The 13925-nt window shown below is 40.9% G+C and overlaps 1 protein-coding gene across 8 annotated transcripts in view; it reads left to right on the top strand.

Annotated features, from left to right (window-relative positions):
• The window catches only part of CAB39L (calcium binding protein 39 like), a 61726-nt gene that overhangs the window by 29713 nt on the left and 18088 nt on the right, over positions 1–13925 (top strand). For all 8 annotated transcript variants that reach the window (XM_063392082.1, XM_063392083.1, XM_063392081.1 and 5 more), the window contains 2 exons: positions 6941–7105; positions 11312–11430. In XM_063392082.1, the coding sequence (XP_063248152.1) occupies positions 6941–7105; positions 11312–11430 (284 nt within the window). The remainder of the gene's footprint in view (positions 1–6940; positions 7106–11311; positions 11431–13925) is intronic.

Here is a 13925-nt window from a genome sequence, read left to right on the forward strand (position 1 = left end):
TTGCTTGCATGAATATATGTGTGCTTAAAGCTTTGCCATTTTCTCAGATACATTTTGATGGTTGATAGACCACAGGTTGAGAAGTGCCAGCACATTTGGCTCCTTTTCCTCTGAAGTACTCTTTCTAATAGCTTGCTTTTACAAAGTTTTTAAAATAATATCTATTTTAAAGAAGGGATTGGAGCACTGGCCAATTTAATGCAATAATTGGGAGATTAGGTAGGGTAAGGCAGAGCTGAAATAGTGGACTAAAACCTTCTTTATCAACAATTCTTCTCTCTTCCAATATCTGAAATAAAATAAGGTGTTCTTGGAGCATATGCAATTGCTGACATCTTATTTGGGCTTTGATGTGGTGAAGAACAATTAATTAAGTTTTATTACAGTATTGTTTAGATGTCATTACAATTTAATCTCAGTCACGCAGAACCAATCAGTCCTTGAATTTAATGAGGAACTCTGGAGCTACCTAGAAAAGCAGGAAAGTGTTTAAAGATATAGGAAAGGAGCCCTTCAGAGCTTAGGCTCTCTTCCTTCTTTCTGGCACAAACTCCTATAGCACTTGGAGGATGCATGTAAATAGGGATAAAGAGAAGCCGTGATACCAAGAGCTCATATCTGTTGATCCTGAGGAAGAATGGGCAACATGTGACACTCTGGTCACGCTGCTTCATTTATTACCGATGCATCGCCGTGTCTTTTGTGAATGGATATTGTGAAGGAGCATTGATAGAAAGGGTGCCTGACCAACCTCACAAGAAAAGGGGTGTGACACCCTGACTTCTCCAAGCCTTGTGTTCAGCTGCTGGGCCCAGTCAGCACAAAGCAGTGCGGGTGGCCTCCACTTTGTCACTGAAGGACGTCCTTGAGCACATCCCCCTCTTACAGCTAACCAAACACCTTCGGGTGCGGCAGCCTGACTCAGTGCCATCTGTGGTGCCTACAGGTTTGGTAACATTTTCTGAACCTGCCCTGCAGCAAAAGCCTTCCAAGTGTCACAGGCTTTTAATTTAGTGCTGCAAACGGATCTGAGGTTGGTTGAAACTTGGTCTAATCTTTGCATGTGGTCTAGATGGGCTGAAAGATTTGCAGTTTCTGGTATAGCTGATCCAAGACAAGGTTTTATTGTGGGAAATGAACCCAAATGCATTAAAGCAGGTTCAGAGCACTGTGCTGAGCGCTTTCCTGTCAGGTAGGACTGCAGGCTGCAGCGCCTTTAGTCAGTGTTCGGAAGCATAGCAAAGCAAAATGTAACTTGAAGTGTCGTGCTTCTGCCCCTTTCACTTAAATCTCTCTAACAAGACTGCTCATTCAGGTAGGTCACTGTAATCCGTCCTCTCTTTCATCTCTGCCTGCTGTGACAAATTTGGTGCTGTTCAGAAGGGTCAGGAGAGCAGGATTTTATTAAGGCTACATTTAAAAAGTTCAAGATATCTGGAACAAATACTTCTATCAATAAATCCTGTTTTTTTACATAGCAACAAGGAAGCCATTCCTGGCTGCTGTTCAACCTGCTGGCTGCTGCACTGGTAAAGCTCTGGGGGCTGCTGTGTGAGATGAGGTGCACACGGAGGGCTCTGTGTGCATTTGCGTGGAAGAACAGTTGCGTGACTGCCAGGAACGTGAACACCCATGGATGCGATCCTGCAGCTGCCAGAGCCAGTTGCAAAATTGCTTTCCATTTCATTGCTGCACACTGAAACTGAGGGAATGAGATAAGAAGGGTTTGGCACCCCTTTGCCCTAGCTCTGCGTGTCCTGGGGTTTTGTGGAGCGTTTCATGTTTCAGCTTCCCTGTTCTGCTAAGGCCTGTTATTGCTCTAGAGGTGGGAGAAACTCCAGATACTATCAAATTCTGGTGCCAAGAGCTTAAACCTGTCCCTTCTGGTTGGTTTTATGTTTTAAGGACCTTCAGAACCTTTAGTTCTGTCTTAAGTGCAGGATTAATGGTGGGAAAGGAATTTATGTCCAGGTGGGGCAAACCTGTCTTCTCCATTTGCTCATACATCCTTTTAAAAGGCGTTTCCCTGTTGTGCTTGCTTGGCCAAATTGTCTTTGCCAGCTTCCTTGAGTACTAGTCCATAATGTTTCACTAAATGACAGACATCAGACCTCCTGATCCAAAATATCCACAATTAGGCCCTGTAGATCCATTTAGCATGAAATTGCAGCAAGAATAAGTCAGTTGGGGTGACCCTGGAGTTACGTGGTTGTTAGATTCAGATTCTGCTTTTCTTGGGAATCCTTACAATCCTTAGAGAGAGCTGCATTGGCACTGTTCTTTAGGGGAAAAACTGGTTTGAATCACACAGTGAGAATATTTTAAAACAAGAGAAGACCAAATCAAGGAGCTTTATGCTTTTAGATGCAATATATAGCATAGAGTGCTGGCAGATCACTGAATCACACGTTGGAGTATTTAACATCGCACTGGCAGGCATCTCTGTGTGTTACTGTCTGCTGCTGTACAAGAGAAAAGCAGTTTATAGAGAGATTTTCCACCTGGAAATGTGCTAGGTACACAAACAGAAGCTGTATGCTCCTATCTGCCATATTCTTATGGCTCTCCTCTCCACTGCCTACCCCACATGTGAAGATCAATCAGTCTTTCAGAGAAGATTTTTTTCATATAGAATTTCAGGGAATCATTTCTCTATAAGCTCCTCTCTTTGTGTTATGTTCTCACTAAGTGACAAAACTTTCATCTGTGAGGAAAATAAACTGACACAACAATCTTCAGCTTACAAAATCTCCAACTCTGGTTGAAGCTGTTGGGTTTTGACAGAGACATAAATGCTGACAAAGAATCAGCTTTATGAGGAGGGGATGTTTAACATGTTTATAATTTAACATAGATAAGTTATGCAGACTTATCTATACTGTCTGTTTTCCATCTCCAAGACTGTTGTAGATCATCTAGTCCAGTAGGGTTGGCAGAGTAATCCAAGGATTGTTAGATTTCAGCCTTTACACAAATTACTGTCTTTCAAAATGGACCCAAAACCCTCTTGTGGGTTGGTGGTCATTATAAACTATACTCTGTGGATGTAGTCAGTTCTTGTTGGATGGAGACTTGTTGGAAAGACCAGAAACTTGGCTTAGGGGGTTGAGATCCTGACATCTGTGCAGGGACAACAGTGCAAATGCTAAAGTCATGTGTGTGCTGGGAATCAGCTTGCATTTCATCCTTGCTTTTTTGTCCCTACCTGCAACTTTTGACTGTCCAAAGTTCAGCATATCCCACTTTTGACATTAGTATGTATATGTACAGGCTGTTCTGTTTAGGATTATGTGTTTGGTTTTCTCCTTTCCTCCTTTTTTCCCCTCTATTCACAACAGCATCTCTAAATATAGTGGCATAAATTCAATCATGATGGAAATGACTTGTACCTGGAGGATAAAAGGAAAATCTGCTGGAAATAAGATTATGCCTAATTGCAGGAGTGAGGCAAATGGCTGAAATGCTTTGATATTTCATGAAACTCTTTCTTCTGTGTTGTAACTTCTGCTGGAGTGATGGTTGCAGCACTTTGCTGTTGTTACTCTTGCCACTGATGGAAAATAAAAAGTAGCATGGAAGTCATAATAGACTTAGGGGTTTCTAGGAAATCTTTATTTTTTGTCACTGTACTTCTGTTCGTGGCATTGTTGTGGGGAGGATGTCTTCCAAGGCTTTTTGTTGGTTTTTGCATTTTTTCCTAAAGAGGGTCAGGACCAGTCTGACTTCTTATGTAGATATGTTTCTGTCACCTTGTATTTTCCATGTGTTTGAGTGAATAAATGTGCTTTGTTTTTTGTTTTGGACAGATGTTGAGTTTTTGGATATTGGAATGTCTTTTTTCTCTGAGTCTTAAGAAAGTTTCCATCCCAGAAACTGTGCTTATGTACTTAAGGTATTATTCTAAAATTGCTGTGAGATTAAGTGGAAATGTCAAAATGGAGGCTGTTAATTGAGGAATCTGTGTTTGGGATTATGGTTTTCTTCCAGATATATTGTGAGGGATATCCACTGAGGAGTAGTCCTTAGATTTAACCGTGATATTTGGTGGTGAGTTGCACATCGAAACACAGACCATGGAGAGGCTCTGAAGGGGGAGGAAATGACACCTGAAATGTAAATTGCATGTGGAAAAGCTGAGGAGATGAGCGGATGGGATGGCAAGTGACTAGAGAAGTGCAGCTGTGGTGGCCATTTCTGCCCACCAGCACATGTTCTCTGTTTCATTTTCTCACACAGCACTTTTTGACCTCCTTTTTGAGAATTAAACCTAAAGCTGAGTCCTGCAGACCTCTTTTCTACATATCAGAAAGGACTACTTATACTTGAAAGCAAAGTTATTAATGTTTTTTAACTACAGAATGCCAGAGATATTCACACCCAGCCCAGCAGAAAGGGTGGAAAGCCAAAAAAGTACGGACTTTTCCTTTGAAATGAAAATATTTCCCTAGCTCTTATAAAGATTTAGAGCTTTACTTTCTAAGATAGAGCCTCTGTTATTAATCCTATCTGTGCTCTGTGGGATATCTCAAGTGACACACCACTAACATTTGAGGTAAAAATAGGCTCTTTTGCAGAGTGCTGGTAAGGAACATCAGGACTTCTGCTGCTAGAAGTTATCACATAGTCATGCTCATTTACATGCTGCTCATGCTGACCTATCTCAACCAGCAGAAAACTGTGATAGGTACAAAGAGATCGGAGGAGAGCAGTTCTTTATGCTGTGCAAAATCAATGCTTAAATCTTCCAGGTAGCTGCAATGTAAAAGTGGCTTTTTATTGTAGTTGGTTTTGGTTTGGTTTTTTTTTTTAGGACTGCTAGGTCTTTTTCTATAATTTTTATTTATTAATGTGAATAAAATCTGTGACTGAAAATGTTGGGAGATCAGCAGCAGGTGAGAGATGCCTCTTCAGAGCACTGTGGGGTTATGTTATTCAGATTGATGAGGTGGTATTTGAAAGCATGGTGTTTTTCATTTCAATATATGTGAGAGATATATAGAAATTACTGCTCTGGCTTTGAACATCCGTTAATTTCCAGTTAGCTTTTACAAATCACTCTTGGGTTTTCTCTTTTTGTCTTGATTTTTTTTTTCACCTGCTATACTAACAAAAAGCTGACTTCAAGTTAAGGTTTTTCAAAGATGTGAAATGCTTTCCTATCTTCTGCATCCTGCCTGGCACTTTGCTGTCATTCACAGCTTTGCTTTCAAACCTGTTCGTTACTTCCTTCCCAATCCCTGCCAAAGAATCCAATCGACCTTGCTGCAGGTCATGTGTGTATTAAATATAACCCGACCCAGAAGGAGCCATTGTCTCCATAGCCCCATGGCTGGAGCAGGTGGGATTCACAGCACACACACCCACATGAAAAAATGACTCCTTCCCTCCACAGAGGCTTCATTTGTTTGAAGTGGAGCAAAGCTGTGAGGAGAGTGTGAGCCAGAGCTGCCACGCTGCAGGGAGCGGTCATTTTCCTTGGGAAGTGGGGTATTACCATTCACACCTGATTTAAACCTGCTGACTGCAGGAATGCTGAGCTGATACCTGCTTACAGGCGTCTCTTTCCTTTCCCTGTTGAAACCCTGCTGGTCAAAATACTTTGTAAGGTAATTCCTGATTCATCCTCTACATTAGGTACCTGAAACATTGCACAGGATTAGTACACTCTAGGTGGGAGCAAAAGATGTGAAAGATCTATTTTACTTCACTTGGTGGCAGCTGTGGAACTTTACTAAAGCAAATTGTTTAATTTAAATGTCTCAATCTGAGACTGAAGCGCCTGTGTGCTCAGTGAGCAAATCCCTTGAGGAAGATGCTGGCTCAAACCACATCTGATAGGGAGAAATAGGTGGTGGCAATTTGAAGCTGTCAAGCTTTAGCTGGGATAAAGTTAATTTTTTTCCTAGTAGGTGGTGAAGTGCTGTGTTTGGAGTTTAGATAAGAATAAAATTGGTAAGACTCTGATGTTTTAGTTGTTGCTGGGCAATGCTTACACCAGGTCAAGGCCTTTTCTGCTCTTCACCCCACCCCAGCAGCGGGTGGGCTGGGGGCACAAGAAGCTGGGAGCAGACACAGCTGGGACAGCTGGCCCCAGCAGGCCAAAGGGATATTCCATATCACATGGCGTTATGCCAGCGCACAATGCTGGGGGAAAGGTGGCCCAGGGCTGCTGCTCAGGAACTGGCTTGGACATTGGATGGTGAGCAATTGCATTGTGCATCACTTGTTGTTTATTATTGTTATTGTTGTTGTTATTGCTACTATTTTTTCCTTCCTTTTCTGTCCTATTAAGCTATCTTTATCTCAACCTAAAAATTTACTTTCTCCTCCAAGTTCTTTCTCCCATCCTACTGAGGGGGAGTGAGCGAGTGGCTGTGTGGTGTTCAGCTGCCTGCTGGGTTAAGCAGTACCACAGGGCTGCAAGGATTTATTTGGGCTCCCTGCAGAGGAGCTGGGACAGCCCATTGGGAGCAGTGGGAGCAGCCCAGCAGCCACCCCTGTGGTGGGAGCAGCCACCTGCTCTGGTACCTTCATCTGGCACCTCTTGCCCCACGTGTGCCATGGAACCCACTGGGGTGGACAGGGGGAGCAACAGTGAAATTGCTGCTACCTCTGCAGGGCTGTGCCTGCCTCCAAACTTGTTAAAGGATCTTGCTGGCACTGGTTGGTATTGCTGTCTTGGCCCTATTTTATATCCATGCTCTGTAAGTGATGGTATGTCATGTTTAAATTGATTGTATCTCATGTAAGGCTTGCAGGGCACAGTATGGATGCTCCAGCCTCCGTGATTACCTAAAATTATGATATCATCTTGCAATCGATAACGTTCATTGTAAGTTCATTTAGAAAGATTTGTTTTGAAATGCATATCTTTTAAAAGAACACCCTTTTTTCCTGTTTCATTTTTTAAAAAAAAAAACCCTTATCTGCTGGCAAAAAGGCATCAGAGGAAGTGTCAAAATCTCTGCAAGCAATGAAGGAAATTCTGTGTGGGACCACAGACAAAGAGCCACCCACAGAAATCGTGGCCCAGCTGGCACAAGAGCTCTACAACAGTGGCCTTCTAGTGACGCTCATTGCCAATCTGCAGCTGATAGATTTTGAGGTAAGTCAGCATCCTTAAACTTTTTTCGTCTCCTTGGTGTTGGTGTTGTCAGTGACTAGAGCCATATCTTTCTGAAGTCTAAATAATTTCATTGCATTCAAAACTGTTTTCCACAGGCTGAAGAAAGTTGCTGCTGCAGATTGGTTGGTGTCCTGAAAGACATGCTCATACACTGGCAGTGAATCTGATTTCTTTTAAATTAAAATTAAAAAAATAAAGAAATATTGCCATATGTATCCAAACAAGATAGGACATGGTTCTGGGAATACTGTCTAGGACCAACCTTGTAAACTGCAGGGATGATCTTTGGGATAGTGCAACTACAGCTACCTGCTGTCTCTGAAGAGTGTCCAATTTAGAAACACTTCAGGGACATGGAATAAAAATAACTGGAAGCATGGAGAATTTCATGTGACAAAGACTGAAAGAATGAAAATGGTTTAGTTGAGAGGAAAGGAATTGAAAAACATGTTAAAAAAAGACAGCAGGTCACAAGGTAATTTGGGTGTTCCCCACTTAATATTTTGGATTAAAAGAAGAAAGGAATATAACTTTTTTTTCACAGTAGGAAGATTAATATGAATGTATATGTATATATATATTATTTAATTTTATATATTTATATATAACATTATATATTCTGTAGAACTTCTTGCCAACTTTGTTGTTAAGGCCAAAAACCTAGTAAACAACTGCTATGACAACTGAACTTGCTTATAAGCAAGGAGAAGAAGAGTTATAGTAGCAAAGATTGCAGTAATTCAGGATGAATATCAAGTCTGTTAATTTACTGTTGGCTGGTAGGGATGGGAATGAACTCTGCCACTGTCAGGTCATTGTCATTCCTGTGGTTTGCAGTCCGCTGGGATAGTGGCCCCCAGGGGCTGCTGTTATGAGTTCCATGATTTCTGTGGCTCCTGGGCACTGGTGATTCCTTACAAGTGTCTAACCATCAGCAGGAAATCCTCAGTGCCCAGGAGCCAAACCTCCACCACTGAGGTCTGGGACAGGAGGAGTACTCAATGTACAGGCAGCTGCTGAAGAGAAAAATCAGTCTCTCAAAGAGATCTGATGCTCTCAGACACACCTTTTGTGGGAGTCATGTGTAGAAGTTATTTTCTTTCCATTTTGGAAATGAATGAAAGGGAGGAAAATGGATGATTTATGTTTCATTTTTCTGCCCCTGCCACCAGTAAATGCAGGATCAAGGACTGATTGATCTATTTTGTATTAATTTTTGAAGAATTTTTTAGTGGAATTCTCTCACTCTTGCTCAGGTCTTAAGTTCAGGAGGGTTTTTTTTAATGCTTTGTCTTCTCTGTGTCTCCTCTGGTTACTGTTAAATGTCTAATTACAAAACTATTCAAAACCCAACAACCGAAGCCCTTAAAACACCCTTTAAGAAAAATGGAGAAGAGGGGAGGAGAAGATACTGTTAGCACAGAAGAGACACTTCTGCATTTTTTTAGTTACACGACAGGCTGCATTGCTTCTGCCAGAAAAAATATTCTGTATGAACATAATAAACATACAGTCTTTAAAGCAAGCACTGGATGAAATACCTAATCTGTTGTTGAGTTGCTGTTACTACAAGCAGTTCTCAATAATTCTTATTGCCAAATACAATTTTTATTAATTGCAGAAAACTTCCCAATCATTTAGCCAAACTGTTATACATATTCTTTGGACAAAACACCAGAAACCAAATGTCACTGAACACAAGGACAGTGAGAGCATGTGCTGCATTGTCTTCATGTCATCCCACTGACTTTTCCAGTTTATCAGCTTCTCTGTTTCCATTTGGTTATGTTGGTGGCCACAGTTGGTATTTAAGTTTCTTCGTTGAACAAGCAATTTCATCACTCTACAACATGCAAGCTGATCCGTATGTAATGGTAAAAAGCAAATCATAAACTACTGACAATCTGATTTCTGAAGGCAATAATGTTACCTTGCTTTGTCCTGACTCCCTGTATGCTCCTCCCCAACCCTTCTGCCCACTTTGATCCCAATTTTTCCCCGCTGAACTTCCCTTTAAAGATGTGTTTTCAAAGACTGTGTAGGGAAGACTTGGACACGTCCATCACACATCCATAGGAAACACAGATTTATTGCTTCTGCTACTCAACAAACAAGACATAATTTCAGTGATTTCAGACATTGTTATGAAGCATCAAGGTCAGGTTTGGGCAGGAGCCCAGAATCAAGATCAGACTGGATTTTTAGAAATTTAAAATATGAAATTTATTTTTGAACTTTGAAGAACTGAGGCAAATGTGCAAACATAAGAAGTCAACTAAAAAAGTAGACGTTACTGTGTGTAAGTCTGAAGGTTCACAAACTGTAAAGCCCCTAAAATAGGCAGTAAATAACTACAAGCCCAGGACTGGTGATTTTATAATCTCTCCCCTACTTTACCTTGAAACAGGAGCTAAATTATGGTATAAGTATTATACAATTCTTTATTTATAAAATGCATTCTTAGTGGGTTTTTTTTGTTCTTGTCTAGCCACTTTCTCTTCACGCTGCCCTACCTTGTGCTTCAATGGCCATATGTATTTCATTATAAGGCAAAATTCAATTGCAGGTCCAAGTAAGGAGTGTTCCAAAAGTACTCCTACAATTTTAATGTATCCCTCCTATCTGCCTCTATTCCCTCCTGGAGAAGCCATGGAGATCAACTCTGGCTCCCACTGTCAGTGATCTTTAGAAGATTAGCTACAATTGGATACATATATCTATATATCTATATCTGTCTCCTCTCTGTGGATATTATGCTGCAATGCACACAGTATTAAGTAACTAATATAAAATTTGGCAGAGCAGAGAGGATCACTTAATTTCTGGCTATCTTTACCTCCCCCTTTCAACAGCTCCTCTCTGTCTGAGTTGTTTTCGTCTTGGAGTAACTGCTGAAGCCCGTGGGGATCACAGAATTCCAGGCATATGATATGGGTGTTGTAAAGATAGGGGAGAATGGGATGACTTTGTACAGAATTAGCCTATTTGAAATTATGTCCAAGGGTCAAAAAAAAGTGTTGCAGACAAAGGCAGATGGACTAGCCTGCTCTGATTTAATTCTCCTCTTTAATTCCCAGAGTCTCCAAGTCTCCAAGCCAGCTGGGCTGGAACAAGTAGGAAAGCAGAATGTTTTGTGTTCCTCAGCACTGATTTATTTGTAGAGGTGAAACCAGGGAATTTTCCTCCGTGTGAAACTATCTGCTCCTTGGCTTCAAACATTCATAAGTTCTCTGCCAAGGAATGTTTGTCCTCCCAAGACAGATCAATGAGCATGTACAGATTATAAGTGACCTTTTGCTTTAGCTTGCCCTGTGCATAGTGACCTGCTGTTGACTCAGTGCCTTGGTTACTGTTCCTTAGGGCAGCCATCTCCCACCTCCCTTAACTTCACACATCAATTTGTCTGCTGTGCCAGGGGAGAAAGCAGCAGGGGTGGAAGAGGATTTTTAATGCAAGACGTATTGGTGAGCCCCATGGCTGAGTAGAACAAGATTTGGAAAGACCTTCTGGAAAGCTGTTTGCACAGGGAATCTTTTGAAGACAAAATGTGATTGTGTAGATAGGTGCACACAGCACAATGTTAGGACAAAGAGAAGGACTTCATTTTTGATTGAAGCAGAGACACACATGTGATGCAGCCATTCTTTATCGGTAGTAGTTACGTCATTTTTCATGGTAAATAATGGACACAGTTTAAATGCAACCCTGATTTTCAGAAATGTAATCCCACTTGGAGTTGTTTGCATTGGACTAATGAAAAGCTTTAGCTTTTTAAGTGTAGGCAATGTGGCAGGGGTTTGGTACCAGCTCTGTTACTCACATTTGGAGGCCACGAGAGTAACAACACACACGGCAACAGCATGCTGGGCTCAGGGTGCTTTTATGGTGCCTTAGTGTTGCTGTTTGAAATAGCCAGGGCCTTGGTTGACAGTGTAAGAGGAACGCACATCTTCATTTAGGAAAAACAAGGAGAAAATGGGAGGGGGGAAGTCAGGAGCCTTCAGAGCCACCCAAAGGAGAAAACCTTCTTGTGGAAACAGCAAATATGAGACAGAGAGACCGTGGAGGAAAAAAATAAAAGGCTGACATGTTCTGTTTTCAGTTTCACTTGTACTTTAAAACGATGAGTAAATGGTCATTTGCTCATGCTTTTCTAAGCAAAGATATATTTTGCTTCTTTAACAGGGCAAAAAGGATGTTTCCCAGATATTCAACAACATCTTGAGAAGACAAATTGGCACACGCAGCCCTACAGTGGAATACATCAGTGCCCATCCACATATCCTATTCATGCTTCTAAAAGGGTAGGTGCTTTTATTTGAATTTCATTAAAGAACATTGCCTGGAACATGCTGCCATTGCAGTTGATCTACTTTCTCACTTTTAGTTAAAAAAAAAAAAAAAGGATTTTCAGATTTTGCTCCAGATTTCTTACTTTATTTTTTTTTTCATATTGACTTTCTTTGTATGGAACTCTATACTTTTAAATGATTATTTCATTTGGCTGTTATTCCTTCACCAAACTTCGAGCTGAAATAATTATGTGCTGGTTGTTTTTGACTGCTGCCCACGTGATGTGTAATTCATTTCCCACCATAAACTCTTGCGTAACATTATTGGTGACTGCTCAGGTTCATTTAGATCTTTTTGCATTGCAGGAGTGACCAGCAGTGGTGTCTGTAAATAACTGGAGTCAAACTGGATCATTGTGTGGTAGAACAGAGAGGAGGAAAAATGCAATAAAGAGTAGTTCTGCCTGTGGGACAGACTTCTCCAGTGCTTGTGGCCACAAGTGAACTTCAACTTTAAATTATTTCTGTAATTAACTCCACAACTTTCAGCATTAAATTTCTTTTTTTTGGGGGGGGTCTTTTTGACATCACTACAGTGATGATAATTCTCTCTGTCATTATTACAAACTGGTTTTAATTTCATATGTATATACAATCATTTTCTTCCCTTTTCTCTGTCTTTGCTTTTTCAGTTTTTCACTCATTTGGATCTTACACATTGGGCATGTATTGCTACCATATGTCTGGGCTTTATTTAAAGATAAAAAAATATTTTTGGATTATGTCCCAGATTTCCTTTGACATCTGTAGCAACCCAGAATATTAAGATGATAGTGAAGTTTTTATGCATATATGCTTCTGACAGACATTTTACTGTGAGTGACCTGAGTCAGTGGATGAATTTAAATAGCATCACTTAGATGCTTTTTTTTTTGGAGAATCCTGCTGCATGCAGCAGTGTCTATGGTCCTCAGGCTCCTTGTTCATGGTGTCTTGACTGCTCCTCTGCAGCACTGCACTGGCCTAGAACTGCCATTTCTGGAATGTCTTGTTGAAAAGTGCAGTTGAATCCATCAGCAGAAGTCCAGAGTCAGTCCTGCCCAGCGTAAGCAGCTGCTGCAGAGCAGTGTAATGATATCAGACATGATGATGCCTTCCCTGCCTGTGTCCTGCTGCTGGGACTGTCTAAAAATGAGACCTAAATTCTGTGCCTGCATCCAGGGCAGGGCCCTGAACACACAGCTTGCTGTGTGCCCACAGCGTGGGGTGCCTGTGTGCAGTCAGCTGCAGGACTGGGAAGCAAGCACCTCGTGTTAGGCACCACCACATGAAAATGTGACTTGAGGACATGTTTTCTTATTTATTTAGTGCTGAATGAATTATGTTATTTATATTATATAGATATATATTTATATAATGCTAGAGGAAATATAGGAAATCAAAATCTGCTAAAGGACAGTGGGTTTGGCTGACTTGTGCCATTCCGTGTTTGTTGCATGACATCACAACATTACCTGGAAAGAAAAACAAAAAATCACCTCTACCATGACTATAAAGGAAATGTGACTGCTGTGCTTCTATTGGATGTAAAATTTCCTCTGCCCCCTGTCAGTCCCCAACAGCAAAAGGTTGCTTTTTTGTGGCTTAATGTGAGCTCTGTTGGGTGGGAAGGATCTTCAATCAGAGCTCCCGCCCAGTGTTTCCTGTCTCATACTCCAGTGGAACTGCCAGCTTGAGATAACAGTTCCTAGCTTTTAGGCTTGGTTTTCCTTGTTGCCTGCTTCCTTCCAGCTCCTCAGCTTCAGAAAACACACAGCACATAGTTGCTTTTTTTTAAATTTTCTTTCATTTGTGTAGGTTATTTGACTTTGCACTGCATGAGGACTTGCTTTAATACCATCTTCTGAGTGCAGGCTTTGTGTATAGGATTTCAGATGAGTACAGTATTTGGTGTACATAGAGAACCAGGTGTATTTGGGCTGATTTTTTTTTCTCGGGTGTCAGCCTATTGCATCAGCCCAGAAATAACTTTGATCCTTTGTAAGTTAAAATATTTTTCCTCTAGGACAGTGACTGTTGAGGGCTAAGTTTATGGCACTTGCATTGTTTCTCTCAAGTGACACATTTAGAAGCTTCTTTGTGAATATATGTCCATGTATCTACATATCTATATATCTACATATCTATATATCTACATATCTATATATTTATATAGCTATATAGATATATTGATATATCGATATATATCATGCCACATGATATCTCTACCCTAGATGTTGCCCCAACCTGTGTTGTGATAACCTCTTCATATCACAGTGCAGTTAGAGCTTTAATGAAATATTGGCTGAGGTTGCAAAATTCCCCTTGAGTTTATTCAAGGATAAACTCAGACTATAGCAGTAGTGTAAAGTCAGATCAGAATATACCTGTTTAAGACCTTGTGTCTTCCGGACTTGATGCCTTCCAAATCTCCTGCCTGTGTTCCTCCCCTTGTACCATCTTCTGCA

This window comes from Prinia subflava, chromosome 3, assembly GCF_021018805.1.
Source record: "Prinia subflava isolate CZ2003 ecotype Zambia chromosome 3, Cam_Psub_1.2, whole genome shotgun sequence".
Taxonomy (NCBI): Eukaryota; Metazoa; Chordata; class Aves; order Passeriformes; family Cisticolidae; genus Prinia; species Prinia subflava.